This window comes from Pterocles gutturalis, unplaced genomic scaffold (assembly GCF_000699245.1).
Source record: "Pterocles gutturalis isolate BGI_N339 unplaced genomic scaffold, ASM69924v1 scaffold280, whole genome shotgun sequence".
NCBI classification, from domain to species: Eukaryota; Metazoa; Chordata; class Aves; order Pterocliformes; family Pteroclidae; genus Pterocles; species Pterocles gutturalis.
The window spans coordinates 23,674-46,024 of record NW_010145486.1 but is presented as its reverse complement, the minus strand read 5'-3'; the positions used below and the strand labels follow the sequence as shown (position 1 = coordinate 46,024).

At 39.9% G+C, this 22,351-nt stretch overlaps 1 protein-coding gene across 1 annotated transcript in view; it reads left to right on the top strand.

The window, feature by feature from the left end:
• The window catches only part of PLD5 (phospholipase D family, member 5), a gene marked incomplete at its 5' end in the record, with an annotated part of 68,936 nt that overhangs the window by 34,518 nt on the left and 12,067 nt on the right, over nt 1–22,351 (top strand). Inside the window, one exon of the mRNA XM_010085382.1 lies at nt 3,951–4,078. Within this exon, the coding sequence (XP_010083684.1) occupies nt 3,951–4,078 (128 nt within the window). The remainder of the gene's footprint in view (nt 1–3,950; nt 4,079–22,351) is intronic.

Below are 22,351 nucleotides of genomic sequence, written 5' to 3'. Positions count from 1 at the left end.
CAATGTGCTCCCCCTTCCATCGCCGGCTATGCCTCTGAAGCCTGTGCTTGACAAGCTCTGTTTTCCCACAGGAGGGAAGGAGAGGCATTCAAAGCCCCTGTTCATCTTTTCCACCTTTACAACTCTCCGGTTCCTAGCAGGGGGTAGCAGAGCCCAGCCTGGCTCCATGACCCTTTCTCCCAGGGCTCTGTATGATGCACAGTCCCAACATGTGCCATCAGATCATATATCCCCATTTCTCGCCATCCTATTTCTGCTGCAGCATCTTTTTCTGCTGTCAGGGCTAGTGAGGTCAGGGCTCTTGGTGATTTTCTCATCATTACTCTGCTCATTGTGAATTGCCCGTCACTGTTGCTGCAACTTCCCAGACATCTCTCTCCAGCTCTCCTCTCAATCCTTAAATCCTTCCCTTTCCCACTTTTCTTTCTCTCTGGTTTTAAAAACACTATAGTGAAAGTAGGAAAGTTGTGAAGATAGGAGGCCAATTTTAGCCCTGGTACAAGCAAATGCAGCTTCTGTTTCTTGGGCGTTATGTTTGCTAACTCCAGAGTGAGTTTAGTCTGTAACTGGTGCTGTTGAAAACTGTTGCAGGCAGAATTTGCATGTTTGCTTTCAAGGCAGCTGTGATAATAGCAGCCTTAACAGTTGCTCTTTCTGGGTCGTCTTTACAAAAATGATTTAACGTATTCACCAGAGAGGTGATTTGGCTCAGTGACATTGCCTCTGTACCAGGACAACCTAGTAATATCCTAGACTGCTCGCAGGCGTTGGATCCAAAGCCTCCTGGTGCACCTTCTCCAGACTGTTGCATAAACCTGGATCTGGAGGCTGAGTGGCAGCCCTGTGAGCCCTGGCCTCCTGCAGCCTCCCGTGAGGAAGTGTCCCAGTTTGTGCAGCTACCTGTTGACCTTGCTTGAGCTGCAGCAAAATCCACAGCTAGCATATGCTGCAACACAGCTGCGCCAAGATTCGCCTCTCCATGACATGCAATTTTCATAATAGAGCTTATATGTGTAAAGCCTTCTGCTAACTGATTAAAGTGTCTTGACTCAAATATGTAGAAAAGGTCTTACCCTTAAGCTTCTGTTCTTGAAGTCAAGCTTGCCCTGTGGCTTTCATGGCATTGCTAGTGGAGTGCCTGGGAAAAGGCAGGTAGACCAAACGGGATGTTGCAAGGCTAGAAATGGTGAATGGCACTTGCTTGTGCCATCCTTCTGCTTTGGGATTCCTTTGGACGTTGGATTTCTTGGGGAAATGAATGAAAAGTCAGTCTTTTTGCAATGCTACTATTGTCTTCTGAATTCTTCCTCCATTATGAAGACAGAGCAAGAGGCTGAGTGGCAGCCTGGCACCTCTCAGGGGCTGTGTTCCCATCACATGGAGAAGGTCCAGGATCTCAAGGGCAAGGTCCCCTCTGTGCATCCCAGACTGCATCTGTCATCTCCCTTTTACAGATGTCAAAACTTTCCCACCTACAAGCAAAAGTACTCGGGGAAATGTCTGTTACTTAAAGCATGCTTTTATCCCTGCAGTGGTCTTTTTTCCTGCAGGAAGAGGGCAATCTGACCCAGCCTTCACAATGCAGTTTATGGGACAGGCAAATGCACCTGAGTGTATGAATGACAGCTCTGGTTTTCTCTAAGATCTTACACTGCAGTTTAATCTTCAGTGAAATAAAACTGTTAGATTTAATTTTTAAGAGTCTGGGCATCTATATTAGCAATCAAGCCTACAAATTGTGCCTTCTGGTTGAACTCAGTAGACCCACAGCTTTGTGTAATTGAGACTGCAGCATGAAAAAGAGTTCTGTTATGGCTTCACATATTGATCAGTCCAATTTAATTTCCTCATGGGGCCTGGACCACACTAGGCATGATGGATTGTGTTGAAGGCCTGATAAGCCTATTTTAACAAAACATCTCCAGGGCTTCTAGAACAGAGGCAATTATCAATACTGATGCATGTTTCCTTTCATCAAAAGTTAAGGGCTCATTAACAGGCTGCACAGCAGCTGCTGCTTTCAACACGTGACTTTTTTTTTTTTTTTAATTAACTTGGAGATACTGTTTCCTCAGCCTTACAAGTTGGCTGTTCCAGAAGGAAAAGAACTTGGGTTCCAGGTTTTGATTTTAATGGTAAGTGTAGTAGTAGTATCTGCTGCACTGCTATCAGCATTGGATATTTCAAACATGTTTTTCAACTGTGTTTGTTTTAGGCTCTCAGTTATGAGAAGGAAGCTCATTGTTGCTTCCGACTATTTTACCTTTCCTATACAAAAATCCCAATATCTCATTTCTAACCTATTTGATGTAGGTGTGTTGTGGGTGTTAAATTCATACAGTTTTCAGATAAGCAGCTAGAAGTTTAGCACCCTACAGAACTGTTTACCTTATCGAGTAGGGGGGAGTTGCTTTTGTTTTGTTTATTCATCAGAAAACAATTTAAACCGTTCAACACCTCCTATAGTGGGTTTCTGTTTCTTTTCCATTTCACACACATTATCTCATTAATTAGCACAGTTCTGCTCATTAATGCCTGAGTTGAAAGTCAGCAGCAAACTGTTCCAAGGAAAACTGGAAAATACCTTTGTTTCTAAGCATAGATTAATATGGATGAGTGATACCTTAAAAAAATTGGAAAGGTAACTGGGTTGCAGCAAATGTAATTGTACAATGAACCCAATTCTGTAATTTGCTCAAAATCCCATGTTGCGTGTTTGGTGCTTCATGAAAAGTGGCACCTTACCTGATTTTTCTTCTTTCCTTCATGTCTGAATTCTAGATTCATTCATTCAAGTGAGAATTACAGTTTTTGTAATAAAAAAAGAAATATTTAGCACTGGTAACTGTTGCTTAAAATTGCAAGTCAAGTGTTTCTTAGGAGGTCAGAAATAGGAAGTTAGATGAAAAGAAATGTATTTTAGTTCTATAGGTATCCTGTAATTCTTTTGAAATTGTGACTCATATCCAACTATTACTGGAGTTTATGGTGCTGAAGATCCCATGAATGGTTAATGGGACATGGCTGGTACCATTACTGCCCTCCAGGCTGCTGTTTACTGCCACTCCTCTTCCCCAGTTACTGTCATGACTCAAATGTGAAGATGAGTGGGTTACTTCAAATTACCCTCATCAATAATTAATTCAGATTAATCACCTAATCTTACAAACACTGGAGCACTGAAAGAACAATAATGATGTGAGAAATCCCTAATATTAAGTAGAATTTGGATTCAGTCCTGCAAACAGACTGATGGGGCCAATTCACACATTCCTACTGACGTGATGAAGCCAACATGCTCCTTTGATTTAAGTGCCCTATAATCCTTATTAAAACTGAGCCATTCCAAGTGGTAGGCTGAATGTCACAGGTTAGCAGGATTAAGAGCAGTTTCATCATACTTTAGGCCTTTGCATATTTCCTCACTCCTGAGTTCTCCCCGTGTTCCTCTTGTCTGGGTCTGTCCCATGAGACAGCCTGCTGTAGGCTGCCTGCTCAAACCATCACACAGGGCAAAGGAGCAGGAAACCCTGCTTTTCAGGAAGGGGTTGTAACTGGGATTGTATTTTAAAGGGCATTATTATCATATGTATCAGGTTTGAGTTACAGAATAGCCCTTTAAAAATAAACTGGTTTTAGGAACTTCACGTGCTGGAAGACAAAAACCAGCAATGGTTTGGTTCTAAAATGGAAGAAAATTAAGTAAACAGTATAATGCATGGCAATGTTCCCTGTATCTGCTTTTCTGGAATATATGTTAATTAGGGTATTAAATAGTGGGACAGTAACACTGTTTGTCTTTGATTTTAAACCTTAATGGTATGTTTAATTATGTCCATCGCTGGTTTTGGAAGCTGAGGCCCTGAAATGGGAAGCTGTTTCTTTCTTTAGTAATGTAAATGATGTTATTTTAAACAATACTATTTATGATTTTATCCTTAAATCTCTAGGTGCTGAAGTGTTGTATATGAACATGTCAGCGTACAATGAAGGCCGGCTTCAGTCATCTTTCTGGATTGTTGATAAACAGCATGTGTACATTGGAAGTGCCAGCCTGGACTGGAGATCATTGGGACAGGTAATTTAATTGAAAAAGTAACCTTTGAGGGTATAGTGAGGAAAAAAAGTAGTGTTTTGAGGCCAGCAAGTGGAGATGGATAGCTTGCTTTCCTGAGAGTTTGCTGGCTGTGCTGACACAGTTTTGGTGACTCTTCTTTGTTGGCAGAAGTATATTACTATAAATTTTACTTCTTTTCATTGGAATAGCTACCCTCAACAGTTATAAAAATAAATAAATAAAAAAAACCCCAACAAACAGTGATAAAACCTGTCGGAAAACAAACGGCTATGGAAACTGCATGGTAATGTTGTGAGCATGCCCTAGTCCTTCTAATCTGCTATCTAAATAAGGAAAAGCAAAAATTTGTAAAGACTTCTAAATGGATAGTGGGTATTGATACTGAAATACCCACCACCTTCGGGGAGGGAGAGATTTATGGGTGCCAAAAGGTTGTGCATATTAGAGAGAATTCCATATTTTGATTCCTCATACAAGAGCTGAAGGATGTACACTAAGACCTCTTTGCCAACAACCAGTGCTGAGGATTCCCTACAATCTACAACCATTCTGAATAAGTAATTTATCAGTAATGCAGTTTATTTGCCTTCTTGTACGTATCTGTAGCTTTTATCTTTCCACAACAGTCTCAGGATTATTAACGGCTGTCGTGTTCATTTTTGCTGTGTACCACTGACTGTGTGAGGTTGCTCTTGGTCATATTTAAGGAGTAGAACCTGTGCTTTTAGATCTCAGTAACTGAAACGCATGACAGAGTGGAAAAAGAAGCAGTCCTAGGTAGTTGTTAGTTGCAGTAAAAAAAGCTTACTTCCTAAGTCTGAGCAGAATCTCAGACACCCATGGATAATTCTGAACATAAGTTCTAATGATTTTGTGAAGAAGAAGGTGTGTGTTGGTTTTGTTGAAGTTTTTAAGGTTTGTTTTGAGCTAAGAGGCTGAAAGTCTGAACATAAACAAATAAATCATCTTAGTAAAGAAAGAGTGAAGTAAATATATTTATGCTGTTCCTCTGTGTGTTAATTTATTTCAAAGGTAACTTTTTGGATGTTTACAAAGGGATCTGGAAAAGTCCTAGAAAAGAGGATGATGTTAGCAAACCAGTGAAAGTTTTGGCTAAGAGGATGTTGTGTTTTCAGTCAGAGTAAGAATGTTTAGTTTGGGCTTTTGTATAGTTTAGAAATTAAATGTTTATACATTATCCGTGCCTCATGAGCTAAACTGTTCATATGTCATAAGCAAAAGACCTCTTCACAGAACTATTTAGCTTATAAATAGTTCGTGCTCTGTTTTAGCTTCGAAGCCTTTTCTAATTGTAGTTTTGAGTACCAGTGAAAATAATAAATGTGGAGAAAAGCCCATCTACCACAGAGATTATCTTATTATTACATTTAATGGTTGTGTTTATGACCTTCATCACAAGTGCTACAATTTCTTATAGACTTGGTCTTCTCATACTGAAGCAAATCTTAACTCTGACAGTATATCTACGTTAAACTATGGTCCCAGTGCTTTGATGCCATTCTATGATTCTATGATCCTTTGTGGGCCAGTGTTTCAAATGTAATTCCTCACTCTTCATTTTGTCACTATCTTCTGCATGCATTTGGAGGGTTTTTTTCCATCTTATTGTCATATAATAGTATATTTTTATATGTAGTGAAAAGATGAAGCCCAGAAGAATATTTGTACAGAGCAGAAAGAAATCTCTCTGAGTTACAGTCAGAGAGAATCTGGTTTCAGTTAGTTGAGAAATGTACTTTGTGGTTTCACAAGACCCTAAGGAAATTAGAAGCTTGGCTCTTGTTAACATCAGATATGAGTATCAAATTCTTACCCCAGAGTTACAAGTTCGTAAATCAGAGAATCACAGAAAAGTTTGGGCTGGAAGGGACCTTAAAGATTTTAATGGTGCCTGATTGTCATATCTCTCCACATGCCTTCCCCTGTAGTTTCTATGTGTGTGTCTATTGCTTCCTCTGTACTGAACCTTTGCATAGATTTAGGCCAGCACACTGCATGGTGCATACAGGAGCACCCACTTGGCTGGTGCAGCAGTTACTCTAGAGACGCAGCTGGTCTCTGCAGTATTTTATCCTGGGCTGCAGTCCCAGAGAGTTCTGACCTCTTGCCTGCTAGGGGCCTAAAGATGTAGAAATGCTCCTGTGACATAGCAGTAAAGAGCATTTAACACAGAGCACCTCAGCACACTGGAGAATATATATGCAAGGTTACTGTGGTAGATACAACTGGAGTTTACTGCTGTTTTGTCTCTTTGAGGGTAGAGGGGGCATTAAAAAAAAAAATCTGTTAGCAACCTTCTTCTCTTGGGAGCCTTAGTCTAAAGCTGAAATAGTAATTTAACAGCTCCTCAGAAAACATCAGGACTTATATGTCCAAAGACCTCAGCTTTGCTTTTACAATCTTTGTGAAGAATTCTTCTCTACATTTATAAGCTGGACACTAGAAATCAATCTCACATGAGCCTGAGTCTTGTTGCAATTTTCTTGACTTGTTAGCACTGACAAGAAGCAATACCAGTATTTATTTCCTTTTAAGGTAAATTTTCTGCATCAGGGAAAGACTTACGTATGCTGCACATATTGCATGGGGAATAACCTTTAAAGTTGCATATATCCTTGTGCCTTCACTGTCAAAGTTTTAATACCTGCTGGAGTCTCAGTTTAGAAATTATGGGCAAGGCTGACAGCAAAGTCTATTACCAAGTTTGATCATTACTTTTCAAGTAAAACTGTGTTTCAGGTAGGCTGCAAGTCTTCCAAAACTAATAATTTTGTCTGAAGTAATCTATGCCAGCTATCTGCTTCAGGCTGAAGTCAAACCCCCCAGGCAAATGAAAAATACTGTTTAGAGTCCCCAGGGGAAAAAAAAAAAAGAAAAAAAAAAAAAGGATTTTACAAAAATTATTTTTTTTTCATTCATAGTGAAATATTTTGATCTTTTCTTCAAATAAGTCTGGATTTTGTACTAGGGATGCGTCTTTTTCTGTTCCTAGCAACATATGGCAAATCTTGCCCAATTACAGAACCCACTGAAAATTCCACATTATGAACAGCCAGGGTTTTACCACTTTCTTAGACAGGTGTCACTTTCTTAGATAAACGTTGTGTAAAATTTTATCAGTGAAATAATCTTTCTACAAATCTAGTTTCTTTCTGGTAAATTTTTGTAAACTGATAAAATGTTGCAAAAACTGCATAAACAAGTCTTTCAGGTTTACCAGCTTGATGAAAGACTTCTGGAGAGATGGTCTCTTGTTCTTTGTGATGCCATTCTGCCTTCAAAATATGATTGGGGAGAGGGAGGTACTAGAAGAGGAAAATGGTGAAGATAACATTTTAAATTACATTTTGAACTTTTTTATTTCACATAGGACACCTATGTGATCAGTTGTACAACTTCCATCTTCCACTTCATTGGCATGCAGTTGGTAATGGATACAATTAATAAAGTATTTTCCCAGAGTTCCCAGGCTCTCACCTACTAAGAATTTAGTCTTGTAAGCATTGAACAAGTCAAGCAATATATTTGGGCCATATGTGTGTCCATGTTAAAATGTTTGTCTGAAAAATGGTTCAATCAAACATGCCTAAAATTAGGTACATATGCTGATTAGCTTTTGCCTGTGGTTTGAACTAATAACAATCGAGGTGGACGTGGTGCTGTATTCTAGTTTCTAGTTCCTTGACCAGTTAGCTTATTAATGTACTTAAATAAAATGAATTGGCTACATAAAAATTGTTCTAATACATAATATTAATACAGAGCAAGAGCTAACATGAAGTGTCAGATATTTTTATTGTTCCATGATTCCCTCCAACAGTTCAAACAGAGCTTGAAAGTGCATTTAGCTCCTTAATTCTATTAAGGAGTGTGAGGTTTATAGCACATACAGAACCTTTAATCAGCACAAGAAACACTTCCTCTGGAGCAGTTTGTGCTAACAATGTTTTTGGAAAAGTTTTATTCACACATGAATAATTGATTCCAATGGGCAAAGAACTGTAATGGATTGGTTGTACCACTTCAGAAAAATATGTTTGTGTGCAACAAATAATCAGCCTTTAGAAAATGATATTACTGAAAATTACTGAAACAAGTAAAATTAATCTCATTGTCTTCACTGGAAGAGGAATTTGGCTAATATTAAATACTCTTGTAGGCAAAAAAAAATGCTTAAATCATGAATACTAATAGGTAGCAGGTAGTTGGATGAGGGAGGAGGAGGGGTGGTGGAGTCCAAATTTGAACATTTGAGCTCTCAAGCAGAAGCCTGCTGCTTGCTCCCTGTAATTGGTAGACTCTGATTGTAAACTCCTGCACAAAATCAAAGTGGCATGTCCAGAGTCCTCCAGTTACTGAAGACACATGAGCCAGAACCACCAGTTAAGAGGCTGCTCGCACTTTGTGCTTATGCATGGAAGCTACACTGGGGGAAAACCAAGTCTTGGTGTGCCAGAAAATAAGGTGTGCAGGAAGGAAGTGGTCTTGGAAAAAAGAAGGGGGACCAAAAAGAAGAAGGTGAAGTTCCTGCCTGAAGGAAAGATCCTGAAAGTGGGGGAGATGCTGGAGATCAGGGAGCTGTGGGGAGATGGAAGCCAGGGGAGGCACCAGGGACACTGGCTGGTGATGCCTGAGACAGGTAGCTGTGAGCAGCCAGGCAGCAATGAAGGACCCAACTTTCTGCCCTAACATCCCAGGCCAGCAGCCACCTCCCTGCAGGGATGGAAGGTATGGATGGAAGGTGTGAAAGATAATCAAGTAGTTGCAAAAGCTCTCATCTCATTGGTTCTTAAACAAATCCCGATATCCAGATCCACTGCAGGTAGTCATTTACTCTGTCTTGCCTGTGACATCTTTAAAAGCATTATCTCTAGAAGTCCTGCTTAAATTTTGGCTCAGCTGATGTTGAGGAAATGTTCCTAGGCAGAGCCGTGACTTTGCCTCTTAGTTAGCTGTGTAAAAACAGCTGGTAGAGGATTTTTATTTTTAAGATCCCTCTTAAGGCTATATATTTTCTGGATTGTTCATTCTTCTGATTGTTTTAAATTCAGACCAGTGTCAGCTGAATGGCTGTAAGATGTAATTTTTTAGAGACCTAAAACCAACGAGGCCATAAAATGTAATTTTTTTACAGCCAAAAAAACCCCCAACCATGTGAACTTGCTCTCATTTTCCCACTTATTTTATGTGTCTGTTTGATTCCTTGTGTATTTTGTTTCACCAATACAAAATAAGACTTCAGAAAGACATTTGATTTCTCTTCATCTTAAAAATTCATCAGAAGCAGGACTGGGAAAATAATACCTTATGTTTTCACCGATGCATTTATTTGTGAAGACATATCAATTCTTGGTAAATTAAGCTTGGTCTTATGAGTAGAATTTTTTTACCTTGCTTCTTTCATGAGATGAGTTCAGGCAATGTTTTGAATAGCAGAAGTTTATCTAATAATCTCTGCTGCAAAGGATCGATGATTTGTTCTTGCTGACGCTCAGCAGTGCCTTGGAGCTCTTCTGAGGTGTCCCGTGTGACAGGCGGGTATCTGACAGGACTACTAAACAATAGCATTTCCTTCTCAGGTGGTTTTCTCTCCATCCTTCTCTTGTTAGAAGTTAGAAACTGCTGATTGCATCTACATAATTTAAGGTAATTAGAAAATTAGATAAACTGTCCCAGCACTGTTATCAGGTTGGAAACAGTGACCTGTTTTATCTGAGTTAGGTTTTCACTTGATGCAACTAAGATGTTAAGTAAATATACAGTAGGACCAAAATACTGGAGAAGGTAAGACATTTGACAGTGCATGAATGCGAACCCTCTGTGGACTACTTTTTTTACTGGAGAAGGTAAGACATTTGACAGTGCGTGAATGTGAACCCTCTGTGGACTACTTTTTTAATTATTATTTAAAGTGTACTTATGCCTCTTTTGGATTGACTCCTACAGTACATGAAAGTTGTAGCAATTACGAATTATCAATTACATTTGAAAAACAAGAAATAAATTGCCCAATTCATTTATTCTGTTAATAATTCAGTTGAATCAACAGTCAAATTAGCTGTGTGAGATATTGAGATCTATGAGGATTAATTATTCAAAAAAGGTTTATTAAGCATCTGTTGATACAGTAGATAAGCAAGATTATTCTTTTAAAGTAAACATGAGTAATCTAGTGCATACTTACAGTGAAAGCATATTGGATTCTGAATTTCCTGACATTAAGAACCCTGTAGTTATTAGGAAAAAAAAAAAAGAAGAAAAAAAAAAACAACAAATAAAACCAGTCGGTCAAAAGATATGCTTTTTGTGTGTGCCAATTTTAACTGAAATCTGGTGGGCCAATATTTTTTGTTTTAATATGTATTAGTTTTTTGGACTCAGCTAGAGGAAGGCTTGCAGCAGGATGGCTGCAGGAGCACTTGGAATGTTGCTGCATGTTTTCCCTGTTACCACCAGACACAGGACAGAACTGGATTGAGAGATCATGTGGGTTTCAATCTAGTTGTTCAGGCTCTCCTTCTTATTAAATAGAAAAAAGGAGACAAAGGCAGCAGTTAGAATTATTCTCTATCACCTTCTCCTCCTCTTGTCTTCTGTGACAAATAGACTGATAAAACTTAACCTCTTTTTCTTCCTACTCTGAAATGAAAATAAATTGGGAGATGATATGGCATCTCAGCTATTGAGAGCACCTTGAGATTATTCCTTCTTCTCTTATTCTCCATTTCTGGGGCTACAGATTCAAATCGAAACTTTCCGAAAATTCAGGAATCTCTGGAATGTTGCCAGGAGCAAATGCAACCCATGATTCTTTTTAGGTACCTCTCTCAGGGAAAGGTAGTTTCTATTTATTGGTGTGATCAAAATTGTCCTCAGATAAAAAAAATATGTAATAAATACTGGACTTCTATGTACCTCCAACTGCATCATGATCATCTAATTTTTCCAGTTTCCCCAAAATCTTGCTATCATGGAGTCAGCTCTCCAAACTGATCACTGGGACAGGATCTGTACATTTGCAATTTCTGTTAACAACAGTTGCATCCTATCTTTGCAGAACTGCATAGAGCAAAAAGCAGGCTGTAATCAGTCATTTTTCTGAAATTTTATCTAAATGAGTCTCTTGAAGTTATGTAATGGTGCATCTGGTCCTTTTGAGATAAGATACTTTGTCTGACAGTTAGTGGAATTACATCTTTTCACTCAAACAAAAGTTATATTGAGAGTTTCCATTTGATATAATGTTCTTCTAGTATGAACTACAATTATGTCCCTAATGTGCACTTTAGACCATTGCCAGTCCTTGCCATCTTCTTCTAATAATTTGCTTAATGCCCTTACTGTCCCAGGGGTGTTCAGTATTATATGGCTATTAGTGAATTGAGCACAGTCTCAAGTGTCCTCTAACATGAAAGAAGGCTCTTTCAACTTTGTCATCCACCAAGGTTCAATGAAGCTCAGATGGGTAAATGTTAGACTGAAAGCACATGCAACATAATACCAGTATATTCAATCTAAATTCATATTTTTGTGTAAAATAATATCTCTTTTATATGACAGAGAATATCTGCTTCTAAAAACTTTTGATATCTTTTTAGCCATGTAATCCCATCCTTAAAAAAACTCATTCTGATAATCTGATTTATTTCAATGGGATTATTTCCAGAAGGAGCTAATGTTATAAAGCTAACATAAAAGTGCAACCCAGATCTTCAGGCATAGGTGAATGAGTCAAGATGTGAAGAAAACAGGTCTAAGTAGGTATTAGAGAGCTGTATTGGCAATTAAACCCCTTTTGTGTGGGTTTTTTTCTTGCTGCGTAGAAAGATAGTTGGATTGCGAAAACTCTGTTGTGATGCTATTACAGCTTGTCCTTCAAAAAACAGGCTGAAAATACATTTATTATTTTCACTAAGAGCTTTAGGCTAGGGTATCCATCTTTGACCAAATCTAGAGCAGTTTGGTGACTGATACGTATCTCCGAAAGGGCAGCTTTTCATTTTTTTTCCCCCCCTTTTTTTTTCCTTTTTTTTTTTTTCCTTTTTTTTTTTTTTTCAGGGGTGGTGGATGCAAGACATGTTGCTCTGTAGATGCAAGACATGTTGCTCTTGGGAATGTGCAGAACTTGCAGTATGCATTTATCATGTTGTTAACTTTGTATTTTTTGAAGTAAGATGTTTTATTCTTTAACTGAGACAAGACACTTTTTCTCTGTTGCATCCAGTAAATCAGGAGAGTCAGCACTGCCCATTAGCCTTGCTCTGCTTGAAATTTATTAGCTATCTAGTGTTCACAAATGAATCTTGGGGAAGCAAATGGGCTGTTTGTCTCTTTCTAGCATTGCTGTGCACTGCTAGCAGAGGGCTAGTTAGAGTCAGACCAGAACATTGGTAACGTGGCTGCTATGCTTGTGTTTTGCACGTACTTCTGTGACTGCCTGGTGGTGCTCCTGGTTCCTCCTTACTCCTGTGGGCTTCTGGTTTTGTGATCTAGTGACTGAAAACGGCATGGGACTGTGTATTCACCTTGCACTGGGAGCCACAAAGACTTCTTTTGCCTCCCCAGCTTGGCTGGTTTCTCTAGACGCAGAGCTGGTTCCCAGCTGCGAGGTGCTAGAAAGCTGATCCCATTTATTGTACTGCTCCCGCTGCTGTGCTCCATTCTCAGATGCATCATCTGCATTGCATGTTTGTATTTAGTGCAAGAGAGGGCACAACACAGCTCGCTGCAGTTTTTTATTTGGGTTGTGTTGACTCTAGGAGTATGCTCACTGCTCTCTCTGATCTCTGAAATTAGAGATCTATTTTCTTCTCATCAGGTGGCTGGATCTCCACAGTCCAAAGGAAAAAAGAAAGTTCTTTCTCCAGTAAAACTAACCTCATAATCATTTTCTTGCTTTTTAATATTTGCTCTGCCATCACTACATCTTAAAAGAATTAATAGTCATAGAAGACTTTGCAAAGAGAGTGTGTCTGGTTCTGTTTTACGAGTGGTCCCTCAGATACTTGACAAATAATATTGATGCATTAGGATTACTAGCCTCAAGAGCTTTGGATGGGTTCTGGAAGTGTTTAGGGAACTGGAGGCATGCAGGAATTCAGTGGCAGAGCACACATTGTGCACCACTGCACATAGGATGGAAAATCATTCATACAAGTGTGTGCAAAACTAGGGACAGCTTTAAAGACCCCTGCTGCTCCCTTAAAGCACACAGGCAGTGTGGAGAACGGACAGCACTGGTGAGATGTGCCTGCATAGCCTAAGGTTCGCATTTGCAAGAACTGTTTGGGAGGATGTCCCAGAAACTGCATCACAAATAGTGCATGGGGCAGTTGTCTTGCCTTTAAAAAAAAATAAGTTTTTTTTTTTTAAAAGGCATTGGTCAGTGATGTGAATGGTTTCCAGGTGCACTGCTCTAAGGCCTGCCTAGATAACACTACAGGCTATATCCTCTGATCCAGGGGTTCCAGCAACTGCTCAACAGCTGGTGGTAGAGTCTTAAATGATCAGTAAGCTTACAAGGATGTAAGAAAGATAGTAAATCCACCACTTTCCCGAAAATGTGATTTATGTTGTGCTGAAAGAGAATTTGTTCATTCAAATCCAGCTGAATCTCTGAGCGGGAGCTAATGCACCACAGTCTATTCTGTCATCTCCCACAAGAACTTGCTGGCAACTGATCTTGGTCAGTGATGTTAATGAATGGAGGCAGATTCCTCTCAGAGGGTTTCAGTTATTAGCATAGCCCATCAGATCAGTCTTGTTCAACTAAACAATTAAAATAACAACATTAAAATAATCATGAAATTGTATTCCCCATACGTGGTTCCACCCACGCATGCACACTTTGATATTGCACAGATGATAGTTCTCTTCTGATAAATATCTTCATTCAGAACTGCCTTGACTCCAGAAGGCTCCCAAATGCAGCAGCCCAGGCACCTACCACTTTATCAGTGGAATCCTTTCATGGAAAACTGGATTTAGTATTGTCCTGTGAAAAAGACACGCAGTAAATCAGGCTGAAATATGGTGCCGTAAATCTCCCTGAGTCAGGGCAAGGAAGGACAATCATTTCAGTCATTCTGTGAAAAGAATAATGGTTCTGCGGTTCAGTGTAAAATCTCATCTTTCTATATCCATAAGTCATCAAGCAGAACAAAACAGATTCTGACAAAGCATTCCTTCCCTATGAATGTACAGAATTAACAGCATCGCTAAAGCTTTTCAGATTTTGAGAGTTGTCATAAGCATCAAGGCCTAGTTTGGAAATCATCATGCAGTCACTTTTCTTAACTTTGCTAAGGAAACAGCAGCCACCAAAACAGGGAAATCACTGATGTTTGCATGGAACTGCTCAGTGGCAAACTATTGACCCTTGCTTGAGGTGTATTGGGCAGGCAGCGCATGCAGAGAGACACATGAGGTGTATCTTCAGAAAATTGCAGAAACCATGAGAATTCCTCTATTGGTCAGTCAGATTGTTGTAATCAATATAAAGACTTATTAGGCATTTCTTTCAAATGTAATGGTACGGGAAGATTTCTGTGATTGGGTAGCACATCATTTTGTATGTACATCTCCTGCATAGGTACAGAACCTACATATACCATATATACACACCATGGACACGTACAACAGTTTCATGATGTATGTTCTGCTCATTAAGGTGATGTATTGAAAACATCTTTTGTCATCTTTGTGGCTTATATTTTATTACCTTCAAGTCTGCATGTGCCACAACAAAGAACTCGGTTTAAACAGAAATCGTGAGAAATAAATTCCATCGTCTAGTTTTAAACCTGGAAGTTAGTGTTAATGCTGAATTGTAATAACATGTTTTCAGGTATCTTTTCAGATATTTCCTTCCTTTTCCTATAAAGTTAAAGTGATTATTACCCAGTATTGCAGATGGAAATGACATCAAGCGTAAAAGCTGTCTTACACTTGTTTTATGTGGTTTTTTTTCTCTTCATTGCATTCAATGTTAACTTACATAAGAGCTATGCTTTTACCAGCATATTAAATCTCCAACATCTTTGGCACACAATATTTCTGTTTCTTGCATTAGGGGTGTTACACATAGAAATAAGTAATTTTTACATCCACAGTTGCAGCATCTGCTGTGATTTGAGACAGGAGGAAACACCGAGGTCATGACCTTATGCAATAAACAGATGAATATTCCTCTTTCTCAGGAAGACACAGCCATAGCATGCATTAGTACTTCTTGTCCATGTAGTAGCAGCCAGCTGACACCTCAGCTGAATCCACTAATTCACCAAGAAGCTTTTCAGATGACCCAAATGACCTTTACACATGTGTGCAATATACTGCTTTAGCAGAAAGAGGGAATTAAGGAAGCACGAATCTGTGTTCCCAATGTTACTGTTAGGGTCAGGAGGCACAAATATGATGTATTAATATAATTCCAAGTTTTCTTCCTAGGAGCATATACCAGGACCACATCTTTACAGGAGGCATTGCTTCCATGTTGAAGCAACCAGAAGCCCCACAAATATCTAAGGTGGCTACTCAGAAGAATAGGACAAAGAACAAGTATGGATTTCTAAAACAGATTTTCAAATAGGCTAGCTGTTGTCCTGGTGCTGCCTGTGTACTGTTTTGCTGAATTACCTTACCTATCTAAACTGCCTGCATTCCTAGCTTACCTCAAGGTCCTGTACACTGTATTTAATCAAGGTTCAGTCAAAAATTAATTAGAGCCTTTGGCCCTCTGCTTACATCAAGGGAAGAGGTTTCTAATTCTGATCAGGCAGTCTGGCAAGGCTCAATAGTTACAGCAATAACTCATATGCAATGTCATTGTCCCAGTTTGTGTCCACAGCATGCCTGCCACCGATCCCTATTCGTTTTGCAAAAGGAAAACCCACTGTGTGTGTCAGTAATGTTATAAATAATGCATCCAATTAGTCAACTACGTGCTGTTGCATTTTCCTGATGCCCACAAATCTGAAAACCCCAGAGAAACTGCGCTTTGAAAGAAATGTTTAGACATAAATATTGCCCTTATTCTAAGGTCAATCCTTTGTACTCTCCTCTCTGTGTTGAACAGCAGAAGACGTACGGAGGCTGCCCCTTGCATAGGATGAGAACAAATACTAAGAGCTGGTGCTGTGATTTCCAGCTGCGTGAGGGGGATGCAAGATAAGGGCTGACAGGACAGGCTCTGATGGGGAGTGATGGAAAGAGTCAGTGGATGTATGCGTGTCTGAGCATGCTAAGGGAGAGTCCAAGTCTTTCTAGAAGATAGCAGGATCTATTACTTCACTTTTTAATTTTTTTATAGTTCCACTGAAGTAGTGAATTCTGTAATGTCATCTAAATGACACCAGAACTGAAGTGGGATGCAGCTTGCCAGCAGTGAAATGGGGGCCAGCACAACACTATCCTTTTCTTCCCAGCCTGCACTTTTCCTTGATATAAGGAACAAAAATCTGTGTTTCAAAAGAGAAACAGAATCAAATTAAAATTCACAGTAATTAGATTTCCTGCAGTAAAACAAGAAATAAATCAAACATGATCCTAGAAAAATGGTTTCCTGCAGTTGCAAGTTTGCTTTTCCCCTAAAGAGACACTTGTGCTTGCTTTGAGGGGGTAATGAAACTGTAAGCTGAAAAGTCATTTGAAAATGATAAATTAGGCTGTGGTTGTGCCAAGTGATATTAATTATGCTGATAGACTATATAGCAAGGAATTTTTAACTGATTCAGTTCTGCTTTCTGGCTTGCTCCGACAAGAAGCAATGTGTCAGGCTTGGTTTGTTAGTGAGCCTCATCAACAGCAGTAAGAAAGCCAAACTCACTCTTTCAGTGCTGTGTGAGGTTCTACATAAACATTTTCAGAGTGTTCCATGGTTTAAACACCTTGTATCTGCATTGTTTGTACAAACATTTATTTTTGCTGAGTTTTCCATATCAATAGAGCAGATGGCTGAAAAACAAAATCGTGATGGGGTTTTTTCCTAATGCGACAAGGAAACGGGGGATTTATTTTTCTGCTTTGAAGACACATTGCTACCCCTTCCTCACAAAGTTGTTTTTAAACTACACCATTTTAAAGCAAGCTCCTCTTCTCCCTGGGTGTCTAGCCTGCTTTGCATCTCAGTGGCAGTACCTTTCAGCAGAAACTAAATGCTGAACTTATTTTTTTTTTCCATCATGGTTTTCTTAAGATCAGGGTGCTATGTGAAATAATGATGGCACCTATGTACTGAATGTAAGGTGAAATGGAAATTAGTAGAGCATCACTGTGCAGTTTCATGTTCTTGACCTGTGAACCAGCAGAAAAAGGAATGGGACACAAAAATTATCAGAGCCTAAATTATCTCCTCTGCCTTATCATGGCATCTGTCTTCTATTAGGTAATAAAAGTAAACCTAGTGTATGAAGTTGTAACTTCCCTGGGACTTCTATCTGCGAGAACCACAGAGCCAAATCTATCAAATACACTTTATAAAGGTGAGAATTAAAGACCAGTGGACCGCTAGTGGCTGCCAGTTCAGATGTACTTTATCAGTTCCAGTGGGGTACACTCTGTCCACTTACATCCCTTCCTTTAGTGAGAGCATGTCACAGCTTTATACCGCCATTCAGTGCCAATGCTGGCTGCGCTCTCTATCGAATACATCACCTCTTCTTGGTCACATGCTCAGGTTTGTTTTCAGCACAGTGGCTTGAATGACAGTTTTCCATTTTCAGTGATGGGATCAAGTTCCCAGCTCAGGCTGAGACTGTTTTCTCATGTTAAGTGGAAAAGACTTTTTTCTAGTTCAGTAGAAATTCTGCCTGCCAACTATTTTCAAATCATGTAAAACCAAGATGACAGAAAAAATAACCTTTGCCCTTAGATGACAACGACGTAAAACCCACACAAGTGTGGGAGATAGGCCAGGCACAAGGGATATCCATGTGCAAGACTCACAAAGTGATTCACTGGAAAATGGTTATCAGTTAAATCTGGAATTTGAAAATACCATTTGTTTAATAAAAGTGTCTGTAGAAAACAGGAACAATAGTTTAATTGTAGCAGTTAATCTCAAAGTTTAATCTGTTTGAATTCTTTAAGTAATCTTCAAAAGCTCTTTGGGGTTTTCAGAATAACAGGGAATTCAGTTACGAACATTTATTGCACCCTGGATGTTGTCTGACATCCAAAGATACTGTTAATTTAAGTTTTCCATTTATTCACTCACATAGTTTAAGCTACACAGAGTTTTGCTAACTTCTGAGAATACAGTGCTCTACCATTTATAATAATCTTTTTTATTTAGTATTTCCCAACAGAAGTGTAGCTCCCATGTTTTTTCGAACATGGAAGGAAAGGAAAAAGTGGAACTTAGAGCAGAAGCAGGACTGTGCTGGGTTTGGATTTCACTGGATTACTTTTAAAATAACACAGCTGTGAGGCCTTTGCACTGTGTCACCAGCCAAGCACAGAGGGAGGATTTGGGCACAGGATGCACAGGGGTGGGTTGCAATTCCTGGGGAAGCGTTGATGATGGTCGCTCCCATCAACAGAACAGATGTTTGGCGTTCAGGCCAACCAAGTAACTAGAGCACATTTTATGAAAAGATGAGTTCACCACTGTAAATATCTGTGCTCTACTCTAAGGTGGTAATGACTACATTATATATTATTTTTTCTTCAGAAGCTATTGAAAATCTTAGGTCCTTTTAGGCCTAGTAACTAATTTATCAGTATAGCATGCCTTCTGGTACTCCGTTACTCTACCCTGTTGTGATTCTGGTTTTGCTCAGTCATTCATTTGGAAATTGGTTGTTAAAAAAAATCACAGGCTTGAAAGGATAATTAAAGATTTTCAAATACAGCAAATGGGAGATGCACACATGGTCCTGTATATAAAAAGTCTACTTAGTAAATTTAGTGTGTAATAGACTACCTGTAGTTAATCCAGAGTTTCTGTAGCACAGGCACTGGATGCCTGGCACCTGCTGGTAGCCAGAGCTTTTGGGCAAATGGCAGCTAGTACCTGAGGAGAGCTCTCATTTTCAGGATCAGGCTTGAGTGTGAGCAATTACAAAAAACTTTTTATTTAAAGAAATTAACAAGGAGTTTTCTAAAGCCTCCTGCTACATTTGCCACAATTCAGGCATTGCAAGCTGTGAACCAGATTGTGCCGCTCTTATGTAGGTCAAATACTACCTTGCCTACACAGTGGGGTTGTTTCTTAGAGTGTAGCTCAAGGTAAATATAAAACACACTGTCTAGTCTGCACAGTGCAGGATAAGGACACATGGATACACCCTGTCTAACCCATGGTCCAAATGTATTTGAGAAGTCTTGCTAATATCATTTCTCAGTTTATCAAGCTTACAGTGTTCTGGGCCTGCAACCCATACTGTTGTTTTTTCGTATATGATGCCTACAAATGTACAAGGGGAAAGAATAAGCAGAAAATCCTGTTTGTGAAATCCTGCTCTTTTTCCAGTCTAGTAAAGAATTCCTCCTCTTTTCATAAAAATCAGTATTTTTCTAGCTAGGCCATATTTATTACTTTTTGTAGCTTAAATGATTTCTGTATTTAGAGCATCATTGTACAGTGGGTTATAAACCACCATTTCTTGAGTCTTTTGTAGCCATTCACTTCTCTGTGCCCTTATTCTTGCCTTATTGGCAAGAAAGAGAAATGGTGATTTGGTAGCCTTTCATAGGCTCTGCACAAATGTAAATGGCACGGGGAAGAACAAGGAAAACCAGCCCCCATGTTTTAACTTCTTTGAGAAGAGCACTCATGGTGGCTCTTAACAAAACTGCTCGCGAGAGGACACAAGATTCTCTGTCTGGAAAACCGTTCCTCTCCCCAGCCCCCAGCACAGGCCCTGAAAATGTCACTCACAAGCATCTCTGTGACTTTAACATCCCAATACTGCAGTTCTGTTTTGAGGTAGTCAAATCATTACTCCTTGTTTTAATTTCAGATTTTGTCTTCCTTAGTTTTATTAAAAAGTTTCGGTTTCTTGAGATCTTCATCACCTTAATTTTTCAAGTGATGTTTTCATTACTGTGTCAGTTGCTTTTAAAACTCAGGATGAAGAAATACTTCCTTTGCCTTAAATGCTCTTGCCCTGAAGGATTTTGCCTTAACAGATGTCTCAGATGGTGCTTAGCTGCAGGTTTCACTCACTGCAAACCAGGGAGCAACACCCCAATTTTAACAGTTTTAACTGCTTCTCCTCTGAGACTATTAAAAAAAAAAAAGTCTAGTAACAGTAGCTCTCAAACTGAAGAGAAAGTCTTTTCCCTTATCTAGATGCCATACCACTTCATACTAAATCTGTCACTAGCACATCCTTGCTGCCCACTCTCTGCAGTGCCTCCGGGATGATGGGCTTTGGGATTAATTGGAAAAAGCGCAGTCGCTCCTCACCTCAGAGTACAGGAGTGAAAATAGGCTCAGTGTGGAAGATGCTTCTGACCAGAAAGGAGTCTGCTGGGGTTTTACTGCCTACAGATGTGCATTGCTGGTATTGTTTTCATGTCAGAGTGATGTATCACACATAGACCAGGATGGCCGTGAGGTGACTGGCTGACATCTAACCTGGTTTCCTAAGGAAATGAGGTCTGCACAATAAGCATCAGAGTCACTGTCTGCCATCTTCTAGTGACTTTGAATCTGCTTTCCAGGTTCAGGCAAATTTGAACTTAAGTTCATAAAAGCTTAATGAAAACAGGCAGCTGGGTAAAGAGGAGAACTCTGATTTGCCAGAGAGGGAAAGGAGGAGCCCAGTCTGTATTGGGTACCAGGGATTCCTTGTCAGGGAGAGATCTTATCACGGCTTCAGAAGCAGGAAAAGCTTTGATCGGTTTTTGCTGCCAGAGCAGCCAACTGCAAGACACAACGCCGTGGGCAGCCAGCGTTCGTTCCTGTAAATGCATCTCTGGAAATGGCTTCGTTCCAGTCTGCGTCTTGAGTGTCCCCGCTGCGAGTGGGTGAGCGGCACGGCTCAGCCCAGGCACCCCCCACCTCCGGCAGCCGTGGGCAGCCAGCGTTCGTTCCTGTAAATGCATCTCTGGAAATGGCTTCGTTCCAGTCTGCGTCTGAGTGTCCCCGCTGCGAGTGGGTGAGCAGCAGGGCTCAGCCCAGGCACCCCCCGCCTCCGGCAGACACCCGCTCCCATGGGAGGGTGAGGGTCCGGTGCAAGATACGCTGCTCCCTGTGCGCGTCTGTTGGTGGGGAGAGGCTGGCAGTAAGGCATGGCTAGGGCTTCGCTTTACAGTCACGCTAGCTTGTGATCTGTAAAAATGGCACTTAAAAAAAAACCCCATTAGTGCTCCTGGCTTCCTCCCAATCCGTGTACATGAGGAAGCACTTAGGCAGAAGAGCAATCCCTGAATTCACAGGGAGAGGACACGCTGCAAGCACTCCTGCTCTGAGGAGAGCTGCTCACGCAGATGTGATCCTGGCAGCCTCTGGTGTGCTGTGAGGACACTATTTTATCTTTACTTTTAATGGAAGGGATAAAGTGGAATGGTAATAATGGGACTGATAAATGAAAGGAAAACTGGAACCACATAATTATGTCAGAATCAACTAAGAGCCATGAAAAGCCGATTAAACCACATTATGCAGATACATGTAACAGAATACTATTAGTAAGTCCTTTGCAATGGCATGCCTGGCAATTAAGAGAGCAGTATTGGCAGCACACAGTGAAAACAGTGATAATGTATAGTTAAAAATGTTTGGAGACAAACAGTGCATAGAGTACAGGGACAGCCTAGAACTGAATACAGGAGTGTCCTCAAAGACGCTCAGTACCCAGGGGAAAAAACCAAAGATGTTATTCCAAATAGATTGTTTGACTAGGATGTCGGGCATAGCTTGAAATAATTTATATTTGTCACTAAAATGAATTTACTGGCTTAACCATAGACGAAAGGCTGCAGTGCAGTAGGCAGTCTGTACTTTCCAACTCTCCATAAATTTCAGGTTGTACAAGCTAATGGAGCAATTTCATAGTTTTTCTGAAATAAAGAAGCTTCCGCAAATATTCTGATTTGGGCAGTAAGAATATTAGGTAATGTTCCTGCAGTTGCAACTATTCAGTAAATATTTGGGAATGAGATTGCAAAGTGTCGTATATTCTTATGTATACGGCATTTCTAACTCGGGGACTTGAGTCACCCATCGAGTTTCTTTTTCATTGGAGTATTGGGATTCCTCTCACCCACCACAGAAAGAGAGTTGAAGGTACAATTCTACCCTTC